Source organism: Rhinopithecus roxellana, chromosome 2 (assembly GCF_007565055.1).
Source record: "Rhinopithecus roxellana isolate Shanxi Qingling chromosome 2, ASM756505v1, whole genome shotgun sequence".
NCBI classification, from domain to species: domain Eukaryota; kingdom Metazoa; phylum Chordata; class Mammalia; order Primates; family Cercopithecidae; genus Rhinopithecus; species Rhinopithecus roxellana.
Genome location: NC_044550.1, coordinates 128,374,372 through 128,390,490, shown reverse-complemented (window position 1 = coordinate 128,390,490; position 16,119 = coordinate 128,374,372). Strand labels below are relative to the sequence as shown.

The following is a 16,119-nucleotide window of genomic DNA, read 5'->3' as shown; positions in this document are numbered from 1 at the left end:
ATTTGGTCTTTTTACATAATCCCATACTTCTTGCAGGCTTTGTTCATTTCTTTTTCTTCGTTTTTCTTTTGGTTTCTCTTCTCACTTCATTTCATTCATTTGATCCTCAATCGCTGATATGCTTTCTTCCAGTTGATCGAGTCGGTTACTGAAGCTTGTGCATTTTTCACGTATTTCTCATGTCATGGTTTTCATCTCTGTCATTTCGTTTATGACCTTCTCTGCATTAATTAGTCTAGGTGTCAATTCTTCCACTCTTTTTTCAAGATTTTTAGTTTCTTTGCTCTGGGTACGTAATTCCTCCTTTAGCTCTGAGAAGTTTGATGGACTGAAGCCTTCTTCTCTCATCTCGTCAAAGTCATTCTCTGACCAGCTTTGATCCGTTGCTGGCGATGAGCTGCGCTCATTTGAAGGGGGAGATGCGCTCTTATTTTTTGAATTTCCAGCTTTTCTGCCCTGCTTTTCCCCATCTTTGTGGTTTTATCTGTCTCTGGTCTTTGATGATGGTGATGTACTGATGGGGTTTTGGTATAGGTGTCTTTCCTGTTTGATAGTTTTCCTTCTAACAGTCAGAACCCTCAGCTGTAGGTCTGTTGGAGATTGCTTGAGGTCCACTCCAGACCCTGTTTGCCTGGGTATCAGCAGCAGAGGTTGCAGAAGATAGAATATTGCTGAACAGCGAGTGTACCTGTCTGATTCTTACTTTGGAAGCTTCCTCTCGGGGTGTACTCCACCCTGTGAGGTGTGGGGTGTCAGACTGCCCCTAGTGGGGGATGTCTCCCAGTTAGGCTACTCAGGGGTCAGGGACCCAGCTGAGCAGGCAGTCTGTCCATTCTCAGATCTCAGCCTCCGTGTTGGGAGATCCACTGCTCTCTCCAAAGCTGTCAGACAGAGTCGTTTGCGTCTGCAGAGGTTTCTGCTGCTTTTTTTGTTGTTGTTGTTAACTGTGTCCTGTCCCCAGAGGTGGAGTCTACAGAGACAGGCAGGTTTCTTTGAGCTGCTGTGAGCTCCACCCAGTTCGAGCTTCCCAGCGTCTTTGTTTACCTACTTAAGCCTCAGCAATGGCGGGCGCCCCTCCCACAGCCTCGCTGCTGCCTTGCGGTTAGATGGCCGCAGACTGCTGTGTTAGCAATGAGGGAGGCTCCGTGGGCATGGGACCCTCCCGGCCAGGTGTCCTGGTGTGCCCGTTTGCTTAAAGCGCAGTATTGGGGTGGGAGTTACCCAATTTTCCAGGTGTTGTGTGTCTCAGTTCCCCTGGCTAGGAAAAGGGATTCCCTTCCCCCTTGCGCTTCCCAGGTGAGGCGATGCCTAGCCCCGCTTCAGCTCTCACTGGTCAGGCTGCATCAACTGACCAGCACCGATTGTCCGGCACTCCCTAGTGAGATGACCCCAGTACCTCAGTTGAAAATGCAGAAATCATCGGTCTTCTGTGTCGCTCGTGCTGGGAGTTGGAGACTGGAGCTGTTCCTATTCGGCCATCTTGCTCCCTCCGAGACTACTTTCTTATCTGTAAAATGAGGATGATGATGATAGCAACCCTAAAGGATTGTCATGAGAAGTAAGAGAAATGCACATACAATTCCTTACACACAGCAAACACTCAGGAAAGCAATTGGTCAGTTGGTCATTGCCTCGTCTTTATTCTGTATTGGCTCACATTTACACACTCAACAACTGCTAACTGAACACCTGCTAAATGTCAGATATGTTATCAAATAAAACATAAAACATGGTCATTAAGATACTCATACCCTAGTAAAAGGGACAGACAAGACAGAAGCTAACAATTTCATTACCATGGGATCAGTGCTAGACCACAGATGGTTACAAGCTTCAACTCTGCCTGGAGATAAGAGGTGGAAAGATCACTCTTAGGTGGGAATTGAACAATGAGAACACTTGGACACAGGGTGGGGAACATCACACGCTGGGATCTGTTGGGGGGTGGGGGACTGGGGGAGGAATAGCATTAGGAGAAACACCTAATGTAAATGACGAGTTGATGGGTGCAGCAAACCAACATGGCACATGTATACCTATATAACAAACCTACATGTTGTGCACATGTACCCTAGAACTTAAAGTATAACTAAAAAAAAAAAAAAAAAAAAAAAAAAAAGAGGTAGATAAACAGCAACAATGATGCCTGGGCTGGACTAAAAAGCTGAATAAGTTGGTAGATGGTGAGGCAAAGGCACATCCCAGGTCAAGGGCTCAGTGTTGTGAAATACAAGCTGAGTATGAAGAAATCAAAAAGTAAAAAACAACTTCTATTAATTTAAATATATCCATTTTAATATTCCTTCCTTTCCCCACACTCAATCTACATATACACATTTCTACTATTAAAAAGAAACTAAAACTGTGTATTAGTCCATTTTCACACTGTATGATAAAGACATACTCAAGACTGGGCAATTTACAAAGGAAAGATGTTTAATTGGACTTACAGTTCCACGTGGCTGGGGAAGCCTCACCTTCATGGTGGAAGGCAAGGAGAAGCAGGTCACATCTTACATGGATGGCGGCTGGCAAAGAGAGAAGCGCTTGTGCAGGGAAACTCCCCTTTTTATAACCACCAGATCTTGTAGACTTATTCACTATCACACGAACAGCATCGGAAAGACCTGCCCCCATGATTCAATTACTTCCCACTGGGTCCCTCCCGCGACACACGGGAATTCAAGATAAGATTTGCGTGGCAACACAACCAAACCATATCAAACCCAAAATGACTTCTTTGCAGTCTTATGTTTATTTCTTCACTTATTTTTCAAGCAAATATTTTATTTAAACTCTACTGTATATCAGGTACTGTGACAGGGATATAACATTCAACATGGAAAACACAAGCTCTGCCTTCCCCAAGCTCATACTTCTGTGGAGTTTTGATCTAATTCCTCAAAGAGCCTTCCCCTGCAACATCCTTCTTCTCAAATACCACACATAGGACAGAGAGATATTGTATCTCAGCCATTAGATAGCTGACTATGAGAGCTGGGCACCCTAAGATTAGGGATCATTGGATTCAAACTTCTCAATTGAGAGGTGAAATACTTAAAGCCCCAAACAAGCAGAGTTGAGAGATATCACCTCCCTCCCTTTGTTCATTAATACAGTTATTAATACCTTCATCTTTAAAAATTAGACCAGGCATGGTGGCTCACGCCTGTAACCTCAGCACTTTCGGAGGCCGAGGCAAGAGTATCACGAGGTCAGGATATTGAGACCATCTTGGCCAACATGGTGAAACCCCGTCTCTACTAAAAATACAAAAATTAGCTGGGCGTGGTGGTGTGTGTCTGTAATGCCAGCTACTCAGGAGGCTGAGGCAGGAGAATTGCTTTAACCAAGGAGTCGGAGGTTGCAGTGAGCCAAGATCACGCCACAGCACTGCAGCCTGGTGATAGAGCGAGACTCCTTCTCCGGAAAAAAAAAAAAAAAAATTAAGCATTGACTATAACTATTGTTTGAGAACTCTAGATTAAAATTATGAGTTTTCCAAATAGACTTCATGGACACACACACACATACACACAAACACACACACACACACAAAATCACACAGTCCTTTAAAGCTTCACCCCACTCAGTATTTAATTTCATTAAATAAGTTAATACACAGAAAACACTTAGAATAGTTACCTGGCACATAGATGTCATTTAAGTGCTTACTATCAGTATTACTGTTTTAACTTAATCTTCATAGCATTACTATTACTATTAATCGCTAAACATTAAAATGGACAGGAGTAGATGGCACTTTGGCAGGTACCGTTTTATAAATGAATAAATAAGTGCTAAGATAATATATCCAAAATTATAAACATAATAATAATACCTTTGAGACTAGAAATCTAGTATCCTTATTCTCAGACTTCTAGGAAAAAAGTCTGGCTACATTAAAATAGCTAAAGAGCTACATTTAAAAACATTTACTTTTGGCCAAGCACGGTGGCTCATGCCTGTAATCCCAGCACTTTGGGAGGCCAAGGAGGGTAGATCACTTGAGGTCAGGAGTTTCAGACTGGCCTGACCAGCATGGTGAAACCCCGTCTCTATTGAAAATACAAAATTATCCAGGCATGGTGGCACACACCTATAATCCCAGCTATTCGGGAGGCTGAGGCACAAGAATCACTTGAACCCAGGAGGCAGAGATTGCAGTGAGCCAAGATCAAGCCACTGCACGCCAGCCTGTGTAACAAGAGTGATGCTCCATCTCAAAAAAAGAAAAACTATTTTTATGGATTTATCATTTTTATCTTGTCTACTTACAGAGAGAAATTGAGACGTGTTTCAATTTTAAAATACACGAACAAAATTTAACCAAGGAAGAATGAGATTTTTGCATGGCAAACTACAAAACATTGTGGAAATAAATTTAAAAAGACCTAAATAAGGAAAGACATCCCACATTCATGGATGAAAGACATGGTATTGTTAAAATGGCAAAGCTTCCCAAATGGATCTACAGATTCAATGAATTCTCTATTAAAATCCCAACAATGTTTTCTGCAGAACTGGACAAGTAAAATTAATAGACAAAACAATCTTAAAAAAAAAGAACAAAGTTGGAGGACTCACACTCCCAATTTCAAAATTTACTATAATGGCATAGCAATCAAAACTGTGTAGTACTCCATAAGGATAGATATATAGATCAACACTACAGAATTAAGGGTCCAGAAATAAATTCACACAACTGTGGTCAATTATTTTTGACCAAGATGTCAATACCATCCAATGGGGAAAGAAAAATATTTTCAACAATGGTATAGGGATAACTGGATACAAATAAATTTGGACCTCTACCTCACACCATACACAAAAATTAACTCAAAATGGATCAAAGATTTAATTAAATAACTAAAATTGTAAAACTCTTAGAAGAAAACATAGGTAAAAATTTTCATGACCTTAGATCAAGCAATGGTTTCTTAAATATGACATCAAAAGCATAAGCAAGAAAAGAAAAACAGGTAAGTAGGACTTCATCAACTTAAAAATTTTTGTGTGACATTATTGAAGAAGTTTACAAAAAGCTCCCACAGAATGAAAAACATATTTGCAAATGATGTATCTGATAAGGGTCTAGTATCCAGAATATATAAAGAACACTTACAGTTAAACAAGAAAAAGACAACCCAATGTTAAAATGGGTGAAGGATTTGAATAGACATTTCTCCAAAAACATATATGAATGGCCAAAAAACATATAAAACATTTTCAACATCATTAGTCACTATGGAAATGCAAATTGAAACCATGAGACACCACTTCATACATACTAGGATGAATATAATCCAAAGAATAGAAACTGAACAAGTATTAGCAAGAATGTGGAGAAATCAGAACCCCTCATACATTGCTGCTGGAAATGTAAAATGGTACAGTCACTGAGAAAAGCAGTTTGGCAGTTCCTCAAAAGTTAAACATAGAATTTTCGTATGACTCAGCATTTCCACTCCTAGGTATATACCCAAGAGAATTAAAAACACATTCACACAAAAACTTGTATATGAATGCTCATAGCAGTACTACTCACAACAGCCAAAAAGTGAAAACAACCCAATGTCTGCCAACTGATGAATGAATAAACAAAATTTGTATATTCATACAATGAAATATTATATCATTCTACCCTAAAAAGGAATGAAATACCGATATATGGTACAACTTGAATGAACCTTGAAAACATGTTGTATAAAAGAAGCCAAATACAAATGGCCACAAGTTGTACTGATTACTTTTACATAAAATGTCTAGAGTAGGTAAATCCATACAGGCAGAAAGTAGGTTACTGATATGGAGGTGTGGGGTTTCTTTCTGGGATAATGGAAATCTTCTGGAATTAGATAGTGGCGATGACTGCATATCATCATAAATATAGTAAAAATCACTAGACTGTACTCTGTAAAATGATTTAAATGGCAAATTTAAAGGAGGAGTCAGAGACCAAAAGGCAGAAAGTAGAAAATAGAGTGGAATTCAAACTTATGCAGGGGTTAGTTCTTAGTCAACACATAGGGTCAAAACTGAACACAATTAGCCTTGAGCCTTCCACAGGAGACACAGGTCACACTACAGACTGACACACTCTCTCTGGATATGTCCAACACAGTATCAGCAGAAGTGTCCAGAAACACTGGAAGTTCTATCAGTTAGCTTTTGATTAGAAGAAAAACAAAACCCACTCCATAATGAGTGGTGTACAAATAATAAAAGCATATTGTTTCTCATGATTCTGCAGGTCGGTTGGGCTTTCCTAGCCTGGATATCTAGGATGGTCTCATTCACACTTCTAGCACTTATAAGCTATCAGCCAGGGCACATGTGGCCTCTTGAACAGGACAATTTGGGCTTGCTCCTATAGTCCTCAGGGTCCTAAGTGCAGTAAGAGAGAGCATGCCCCCAGGACACAGCACACTGCATATCTCTGAATGCTTTACATTTATTTGCTCTTGTTTCACTGGCCAAAACAAGTCACATGACCAAGCCCAGCATCAGTATGGGTGGCGACTACTCAAGGTGAGCAGACACTGGGAGGGGAATGATGCAGGCCTTTTTGCAAACAATCCAGCCCACAGAAGAATCAATTTTGGGTTTTTTGGTTTAGGACTAAAGTATCTGGCATGGGCCTAGAGGTCAGTTTGTATAAAAAGATATGTATCTTTAACCACAAATCACATTGAGCACTGTGAGATGCTCATGGAAATCCTCTGCAGACTTAGGCAGACTAAGAGGGCAGTAGGTTCATATGCCTCCAGCACACACCCCTTCTGGGGTGTATACTCATCAGGTGGAAAGATGAATAGGGTCACCTGCACTCTTTACATTGTTCTTTCTCTCTCTCTTTCTGTCTCCTCTTTCTTTTTTTATGGCTGGCCCACAGAGTTGAACTCCCCTAATTCATATATGCTTCAATTCTACTACACACTGAAAACCAGAAATCTGAAACATTTTATGTAATTGTGTGTTAAGCTTGGAGCTTCTCAAAATATCAAGGATTAAATAATTTTTTGAATGCTTCATAGTATAATAATGTTTATGATAAGATACACACCAGCTTATCAAAAGAAAAATTTTCCCTGTCACTAAACTCCAAAGAGAAACTAGTTTGTGGGATCATAAAAGATAATGAAAGATATTACACAATATCTTCGATAGCAGTTTGGGCAGAAATTACAAAAGCATTCCTCAACAGGCTACTTCTTATATTAACATTTCATAATGGCTTAGTAAATAAAGCCTTAGTAAAGGCATTCCTACCTGGGCTGGGTTAAATAGGTTACTATCTGGTTAACTCAAGAAATAGGAATAAAGTACAGAAATAGGTAAATCAGGAATATGATCCTTAGTCTGTATCTGTTAAATATTATGTCAAGACCACTTCTGGCAAAACTTGAGTGAAATTCAGTTTAAGATATACTCTCCAATATGTGACAGATATGTAAATCTTATGTTAATAGTAATATTGTGTAATATAATTTAAACAGCACATTTGTAAAATTTTTTAAATGCTAATATGTACCTTCCTGATAGGCCAAGTATTTTATAGTGTACTTGGCTGAATGGCCCAAAGTAACAGGAAACAGTCCCAAAGACCTATGGCTTCACACAGGAAGTAATTACCTTTGGAGATTCCAACTTCATCTGATTTAAGCCCTGCTTCTTGACTTCATGATCTTTCTGCTAACCCTGAGCTGAAACGTCTCAGATTACTATAACTAAGAATTACTTACTTATAGTATTTCAGTATTATTTCTGCCAAATCAGAAGGCTGTACATGGCAGAGTGGGACAATTGTAGTTTTCAGTCCAAAATCTACATCTTTAGCTTTGACATTCTCCAGAACCTCAGATTGCTGTATCCAACTGCAAACCTGATATCTTTATTTAAATATCTAGCAGGTATCTCAAACATAACACCACTTAACACAGAGCTCTAGACAGTCCCCTAAATTTTGCTCTTCATCCAGTATCCAAGTAAATGGCCTCGCCATCTCCCCAGCTGCTCAGCCAAGTATCTAGGCATTATCTCTGATTCATTCTTTTCTCTCATACTCAAATCTAATTCATCAGCATGTTCTTTGGACTGTACCCCCAAATATTTTCTGAACCTATTCAAGTTTCTTATTCTTCACTACTCTCCCATTAGTGCAACAGACTGATTGGAGTAATGGCCCCAATTTTTCATATCTCCTTGTATCTTTTCACACCTGTCTGAATCCCTGTCCTTTGGCAATGCCCTCCCACACTGACTGTGGATATACCTATGTAACTTACTTTGGCCTATGGGACACTAGCAAACTTGACACAAGCTGAGGCTTTAAAACGTGTGTGTTTGTTTCTACTTCCTCTCTTGCTTCTTTGTGATCACCATGAGAATACAACTGTCCAGCCTGAGGGTAAGCCCAAACTAGCCTACTAGAGGGATGTAATGTACAAACGGAGGAGAGCAGCGTTGATCCAGACATCTCAGCTGAGACCATCCCTATACCAGTTGACAGCCAGCTGGCCCCTCAAACATATCAGAGAACCCAGGCAATATTGCAGAGCTGCCTACCTGACCCACAGTGGATCACAGACACACAGGCAAGCCCAACTAAGATCAACCAATCCCAGCCAAGATCAGCAGAATTACCCAGACATACTATACTGAGAAAAAATAAATCCTAATTGTTGTATGCTGCTGAATGTATGGGACTGTTTGTTACACAGGGTTACTGTGGCAATAACTGATATAGCCATCATTATTCCTTGCCAGAGCTACTGGAATATCCTCCTAACGGGTCTCACTACTTCCTTCTTATCTCCTTATAATCATTTTTCCATGCATCAGTAAATACAATCATTAAAAAACATAAATCAGTCTGTGTCATTAGCCCTGCTAAAATCCTCCAACGGCTACCTGCTAAAACCCACACTCCTTAACATAGTGTATGACCTACTTCTCTAACCACATCTAGTACCACTCCCCAGTGGCCCACTATGATTCAACCACACCAGCCTTCTTCCTATTCTTCAAATACAGCAAACTCATGGCTGGGGTCTTGGCACATGATGTTCTCTCTACCTGGAAGAGCACTCCATTTCTTTCTCCCTCCTCTTTACCCATTTCTCTCTTGCCAGTTCCTTCTTATAACTCAAATTTTAGTTTAAATGTCACTTCCACAAACAAAAGACCTTCTCTTAACTACCCAGTCTAAAGTAGACAGCCAGTTACTCTCACTACGTTATCCTGTTTTAATTATTTCCATGGTACTTATCACTGTGCGACATTTTTCTTGATTATGTGTTGTTTTTATTGTGCACTCTCCCCACTGGTTGTAAGTTTCACAGGAAAGGAACCTGGTCTGTGTATTCACCACGGGGTCCTCAGCTCCTAAAGCAGTTCCTTCACATAATATTCATTAAATACTCAGACTGAATTGGACATGATTTTATTTACTTATGATTGAGGGATAACTCTAAGGAGTATGCAAGTGGAAGAACGTAAGAGAAAGAACAGCCTTTATTACAGAAAGAAGAGGGGTGGGATGATATTGTAAATGACAAGATCAAAACTTTATTGGGGTGATTGCAAAAGAGGAAGAGGAGTAATTAAAATGGTTTCAGAAAGCTCATAATAAGACTATGGGTTTTAGAGAGAAGAAATAGTAGAAGTAAATATTGGATTAATGTTACCTGACATAGAATAAACAAATAAATCAGATCCTTTCTAAGATCTGGTTTTTACAAAGAGGAAGAAGCAAGGCAAGCTAAAATGTAAGGGAGAAAAGACCAACTGATTCTGAGAGGAAAATACTAAAGCAGAAAAAACATTTCACTAGATAACAGAATGCAGTTCACAGCCTGGACTCTGAAAACAGCCTAGAATGGAAGCTTTGCTCTGCTCTTTATTAGTTGTATAAACACCAACAATTACCTGTCTGAGCTCGCTTCCTCATTTATAAAATAGGGTAATAATTATGACTTCTTAGAGTTGTAAGAATTAAATAAGCAAATATACATAAAGTGCTTCATATGGCACCTGGATTATAGTAATTACTCAGCATTAGTGATGACGACGATAGTGGTAGTGGTGGTGCTGCTGCTGATACTCAAGTCAACCCTGCTATTGTTGATTAAATTGGCAAAAGCCACAGTATCTCACTGAGTCTATTGAGGCTGCTTAATTTTTTTTTTTTTTTTTTAATTTTCAGGCATTTCAAGTTGTTCCTTCTTACCAAGAAAGAAATGAGCACAGAACCAGAACCTAGAGCCAGAAGAACTGGGTTCTGTCCCTGGTTCTGCAACTATCTAGCTGGGTGATCTTGGGTGAGTCAGCAACTTCCCAGACCTGAAAGTGTCCTTTGTCATCAGCTCTATCCATGCCCAAGGCAGCAGGTCCAAGAAACATTCTGTGAAGAGGTAGAGGTACGGACGTAAGATAGAGACATAAAGGCAGAGATATAGGCAGACAATCACTCCACGTCATTCCATTCTAGAGCAGAAAAAGGAATATTAAATACCTTAACTCAAGGCTTCCCAAATCATGTTCCTCAGAACACTAGGAGCTGTGGGATGATAACATGTGCTTATATCAGACCATAATCTCATAAGTGTAGGAACACTGGGTGACTTTATTCTCTACTCTAGGACCATTGGCCACCAGAGTACTCAAAACATACTATCATAGCATGCGTTTACTGCATGTTTGTTGAATAATGAACAAATGAATGAATGGACAAGTATATTTGGGAAAAGCTGGGTTAAACAAGATCAAACTGGTCCCTTGTATACATGTCTCAGAGGCTTTAATAGGTGAATCATGTAGAATGCAGCACTTCCCAACCTCATTCGATCATAGAACTTACTCTATTTCCCCTGAACCTCGTTAACATCTCCCAGAGTTGTAGTCTATAAAACACAGTTTGGGAAACATCTGAGGCTTACATAATGTAAGTCATTTTTACTATCGTGAAATACAGAAGTTATCTTACTTTTTATTCATAAGGTAATAAAAAGGCTAAGTAACTTGATTCATATCTAGTATGTAGCTGTCATCTCCTGGCATCCTACCCTTTCAAAATCTCCCATCATGCCGGCAGGGCCTCAATCTGTCCCCTCTCCTAAGCAGCAGCTGTCCTGTCTCATATCCTCCGCCCTTCTCCCTGCTCCCTCATAACTACTCTGTCCTGAAAATCCTTCCACCTCTTCTTCTACTATCTCCTCTCACTAAAACCCGCAGTCTTATCATGAGCTTTCTTAAACTGTTTTAATTACTCCTCCTCACCTTTTACAATCACTCTAATAAAGTTTTGATCTTGTCATTTAAAAGATCATCATTCCCCTCTTCTTTTTGTTCTTTCTCTTGCATTCTTCCACCTGCATACTCCTTAGGGTCATTCCTCAATCCTAAATAAATGTAATCATGTCCAATTCTTTTTTTTTTTTTGAGACAGAGTCTCGCTCTGTCACCCAGGCTGGAGTGCAGTGGCATAATCTCCGCTCACTGCAACCTCCTCCACCTCCCAGGTTCAAGCAATTCTCCTGCCTCAGCCTCCCAAGTAGCTGGGACTACAGGCATGCGCCACCACACCCAGCTAACTTTTATAGTTTTAGTAGAGATGGGATTTCATCATGCTGACCAGGCTGGTCTTGAACTCCTGACCTCAGGTAATCCACCCGCCTAGGCCTCCCAAAGTGCTGGGATTATAGGCGTGAGCCACCGAGCCTGGCCTAATCACGTCCAGTTCAATCTGAGTTCCCTTTTCCTTTCCTACCACTTGTGTCCCAGGACTCAAGCAAACAAACATACCAGGCCTTTTCATATCCCTATGTATCTGCTCGAGTTGTTCTCTCTGGAAGGCTCTTCCCTCTTTATCCACCTGTTGAAATCCTATTCATTTTTCAAGGCCCTGATCATAGGTAATCTCTTTTATGAAGTCTCCCTTATTTTCCACTCCTGTCATGATTAACAGCTCCCGTTAACTATCCCCAAGACAACTACACAATTAATGCAAACATAAAAAGTTGGTTGTATCTATGAATGTAGAGATAGCCAAACTGGGAGATGACCATGAACCAGGTGAGTCAATCAGGGAGAATGACGAAGAGGTTGGTGGCAAAAGGAGAGACAAGGAGGGTATCTGCATGAATGGTTTGAACCCTAAAGGACAAAGGGGTTTTGCATGAAGGCAGAAAAGTGATGCCCTAGAAGTGGCAAAGGGAAGCTAGGAGTAGGTTACAGCAGAGAGAGCTGCAGAGAAGGAAATGCTGTTATTCTGTGGGGAGGCTGCGGTGTGAGAGAGTTGATTCACAGTGGAACAATGCTCTCAGAGGGTCACCGGAAAGATTTGGGAAGGCAGCCAACAGAAGAATGGAAGTTCAAAATCATAGGAGGCTTGACAGTACATAGAAAGATAGTTGATCAGAAAGGCTGGTGGCCAAAAAAAACTGGGGATAAGAGGCAAGGCCTCCGCCTAAACTGGCTGAGATCCCAGATGGTGTCAGAGGCCAAATGAGGTTAGCATTCAATAGTCTTTGATCAGCATCCAAAGAGTAGGTTGAATGAGTAATTTTTCTGATGTCTATGAAGAACAGATTTCTCTAATGCTCCACTCATGGCAAAATCCTTTTCCCACCCAGGTCCATTTGTGGGCTATGCCATAGGGCAGGATGGAGGGGCGGAGGCTGTTGGTGAGGAGGTGTTGGGTGTGGGACCTTCTTTCACTAGGGCAGGGCTTATTGACCTAAAAGGTACAGAGCAAACTGAACATGGTGCAGAGTCTACAGGGATGAAAGGCCTGCAAGGCACCAAGTAGGCACAAAGGCCAAAAAAGTAGTGGATGACCAAGGGCAGACAGACAATGGCATAGGGAATCCAAGACAAAAATACTCATCTTCTGAAAAGTCGGTATAGTATTAACCAGGGTTCTTTCAAATGCACATAATTAGAATTAAGCAAACTACAACAAAAGGAACATATTGGCTCACATAACTGAGAAGTCCTGGCACAGCTGACTCTTGCACTTCAAACAATGCTGAGTGTGCTCTCACCACCGTGCAGTGCTGCTTCTCACTCCACGGCCTCATTCTCTTATACTGCGGCTTCCTCCATGGAGCAGGGAAAAATGACCACCAGTAGCTCCAGGTTACATCACTCCAGGTTAAATCCCAGAGGAAGAGTTTTGCCTTTCCTAAATGCCAGCAGAAGAGTCCCATTGAGTCAGACTGGGTACATGCTAACCCCTGAGCCAATCACTTGGTCAAGTGGAGGGACTGCTCAGATTGGCCAAGGCTGAATCACATGATCATCCCTGGGTAGTGTCAACTCCACCCAAACCACATGAATTGGGGACAGAGTAGTTCCCCAAAGGAAGAAAGTCTGGGCAGACAAATAATCAGTCCATTACAGCACAGTCACTTGTCAGGAAAGCCCCAGATACCAAAAGGGCACTTGAGAGAGCTTTGAAGTCAGACAGGACTGGTTTTAAAGGTCAGCTTTGACATTTACTAGCTGTATGACCTCAGGTAAGTAATATAACTTCTCAGTAACTCAGGTTCCTCATTGTAAAATAGTACCTACCTCCTAGAGATATTGTGAGAGGACTAACTGAAATAATTTACATAAATTGCTAAGCACATGCTTGATACAAAGTAAGTGATCAATGGCAGCTATTATTAGTAAAAATAATAATAATGACAATTAGTATTATCAGAACAAGGGTACCACATGAAGGGTGATCTGTGACTCCATGAAAGAGAGGGCAAGGTCAGCATTTGGATAAATCAGCCCTGGGTCACATATCATTAAGGACAACTGAGGACACAATGCAGAGGCCCAAATACTGAGTCAAAGCTAAGATAACAATTCAAATCAATAAACATGCTGAGCACCTATTGTTCACTAAGCACTGGGAATATAATTATGAGTAACACACATATGGCTCCAAGGTAAACTACCATGAAGAATGACTATGGCTCTGTGACAGTATTTCTGGAGGAGGAGAGGTTGACTGAGGCTGCTTCTACCCTTTCAGCCACAGGCAGGGCACTGGAGTAGTGCTGAGCATACAACAGAACAATGCCATGGGACCAACTGCCGGAATGTGAGGAAGAGACAGAAAGGCTACAATCCACCGCCCACCCTGCTAAAAATAACGCCTCTGTGGCCGGGCATTATTATGTAATTATTATGTAAGCATGGCTTACATCTGTTATCCCAGCACTTTGGGAGGCTGAGGCAGGTGGATCTCCTGAGCCTAGGAGTTTGAGACCAGCTTCGGCAACATGACAGAACCCTGTCTCTACAAAACATTAAAAAAAAAAAATTAGCCAGGAGTGATGGTGCCTGCCTGTAGTCCCAGCCACTAGAGAGGCTGAGGAGGGAGGATCGCTTGAGTCTGGAAGGTCGAGAGGCTGCAGTGAGCTGATATTGTACCACTGCACTCCAGCCTGGGCAACAGAGTGAGACTTTGTCTCAAAAAAAAAAAAAAAAAAAAAAAAGTATTTTTGCATAAATTAGGAAAAAGTGTCTCTTCTTTTAAAAACTTTACTTCTATCTTCCTAAAAACTATTGCAGTAAATAAGCAAATCCACTGAGTCTACAATATAAACGCCATCTCAGAATTTTGTAGTGTATAACCTGCACATTATATATAGCAGTGCTGGGCATAGGCCAGGAAAATAAGATGGATGCTGAGAGGAATTAGGAGTTAGGGATGGGCATGGAGTGTCTAGGAGTCCCCGGTCCTTAGGAGATAGAGAGTAGCTTTTGCTATAGAGCTGCACCGTTCAGTACGACAGTCACTTGCCACTAGCAGCTAATGAGCACTTGAAATGAAGCCAGTGTGAATGGTGAACCACGTTTTTTACTCAATTTTAATAAACATGAATTTAAAATGTAAAACTTAAGCAGTAAATAATATATTTTTCCATTAATCACAACCTCATTGTTTGGTAGAACTACATTTCACTCTATCTGCTGCATTACAAAAGATGTCCTGTACTGTATTTCTCCTGAGTTATTTCTAGTATCTCAATAATTTTATATGATTACATGAAATTATAATATTTTTATATATGGCTTACATGAAATATATTATTGTTGCTTTTTCCTTTTTTAAGGTGACTACTAGAAAATTTCAAATTACATATGTGGCTTAGAGAATATTTCTGTTCAACAGTGCTGCTATGAAGACATCTTAAGACCTATAGAGTTAAGGGGTTTGGGGTGATACCCAGAGAAACTGACTGCTTGGTTTTATTTGAAGCAGGCCTTCATATTTCCTTCTAGGTTGTCCAGCTATGTTTACAAGGAGGGAAAATATGACAGAGAGAGGAGAGGAGCATAGCTCAGTGAATGGAGCTCAGCAAAGTTCTGGACTCCAGCTCCACCACTTACCACTTACCAAGTGTTACAGAACCTCCCTGAACTTCAATCTCTTCATCTGTAAAACGCTGAAAGTAATCTTATCCACCCTAAAGGGCTGCCTGGAGGATTAAACCTGATACTCTATGTAAAGAGCTTAGCATGCAGCCTGGCACATCATATATGCCCAATAGATATTTGGGATGTTTATTACTTGGGAATAAAGAAGGTGCAAATGATTTCCTTTGTGTTATTTAGCTCAGTTTGCCATAGTACAAGAGGGTGCACCCTGTCCACATGCCTCCTCATTTATCTTTCTAGACTGAAAAGTTGGATGGAAGTATTTTCCTCAATCTTCTATACCATTGATAAATGTATTTGCTTTCCTTAAATATGTTATGTCTTTAAGACACATTAATGAGCAGTGAAAAAATTATCTTAGATGCTGAAGTAACATGAAAATGGGTAAAACTGGCATTTAATTATTTGTGCCAACAGCTAACATTAGAAATTTTTGTTCCAAGTCATAAAGTTAGTGAATGTTTTCAGTTAAGACTTTATAATATCTGAATCTCTTTCTTGAATCAAACATTGGAATGTACATCTGCATGTACAGATAGATTCATTTTATCTAAATGCATATTTTTGTTGTTTTTTTTTTTAGATAGAATCTCACTCTGTCACCCAAGCTGGAGTGCAATGGCACAATCTCGCTCACTGCAACCTCTGCCTCCCAGGTTCAAGCAATTCTCCTGCCTC

The 16,119-nt window shown here is 40.5% G+C and overlaps 1 protein-coding gene across 3 annotated transcripts in view; it reads right to left on the bottom strand.

Moving 5' to 3' along the window:
* TEC (tec protein tyrosine kinase) overlaps window positions 1–16,119 on the bottom strand; it is a 140,173-nt gene that overhangs the window by 112,737 nt on the left and 11,317 nt on the right. The window contains exon 1 of one of the 3 annotated variants that reach the window (XM_030923636.1): window positions 1,397–1,453. The exons of the other annotated variants lie outside the window; for them this stretch is intronic. Within the exon in view, the coding sequence (XP_030779496.1) occupies window positions 1,397–1,420 (24 nt within the window). The 5' untranslated portion in view covers window positions 1,421–1,453. Of the gene's footprint in view, window positions 1–1,396; window positions 1,454–16,119 lie in introns of those variants that run through there. 3 annotated transcript variants of the gene reach the window in all.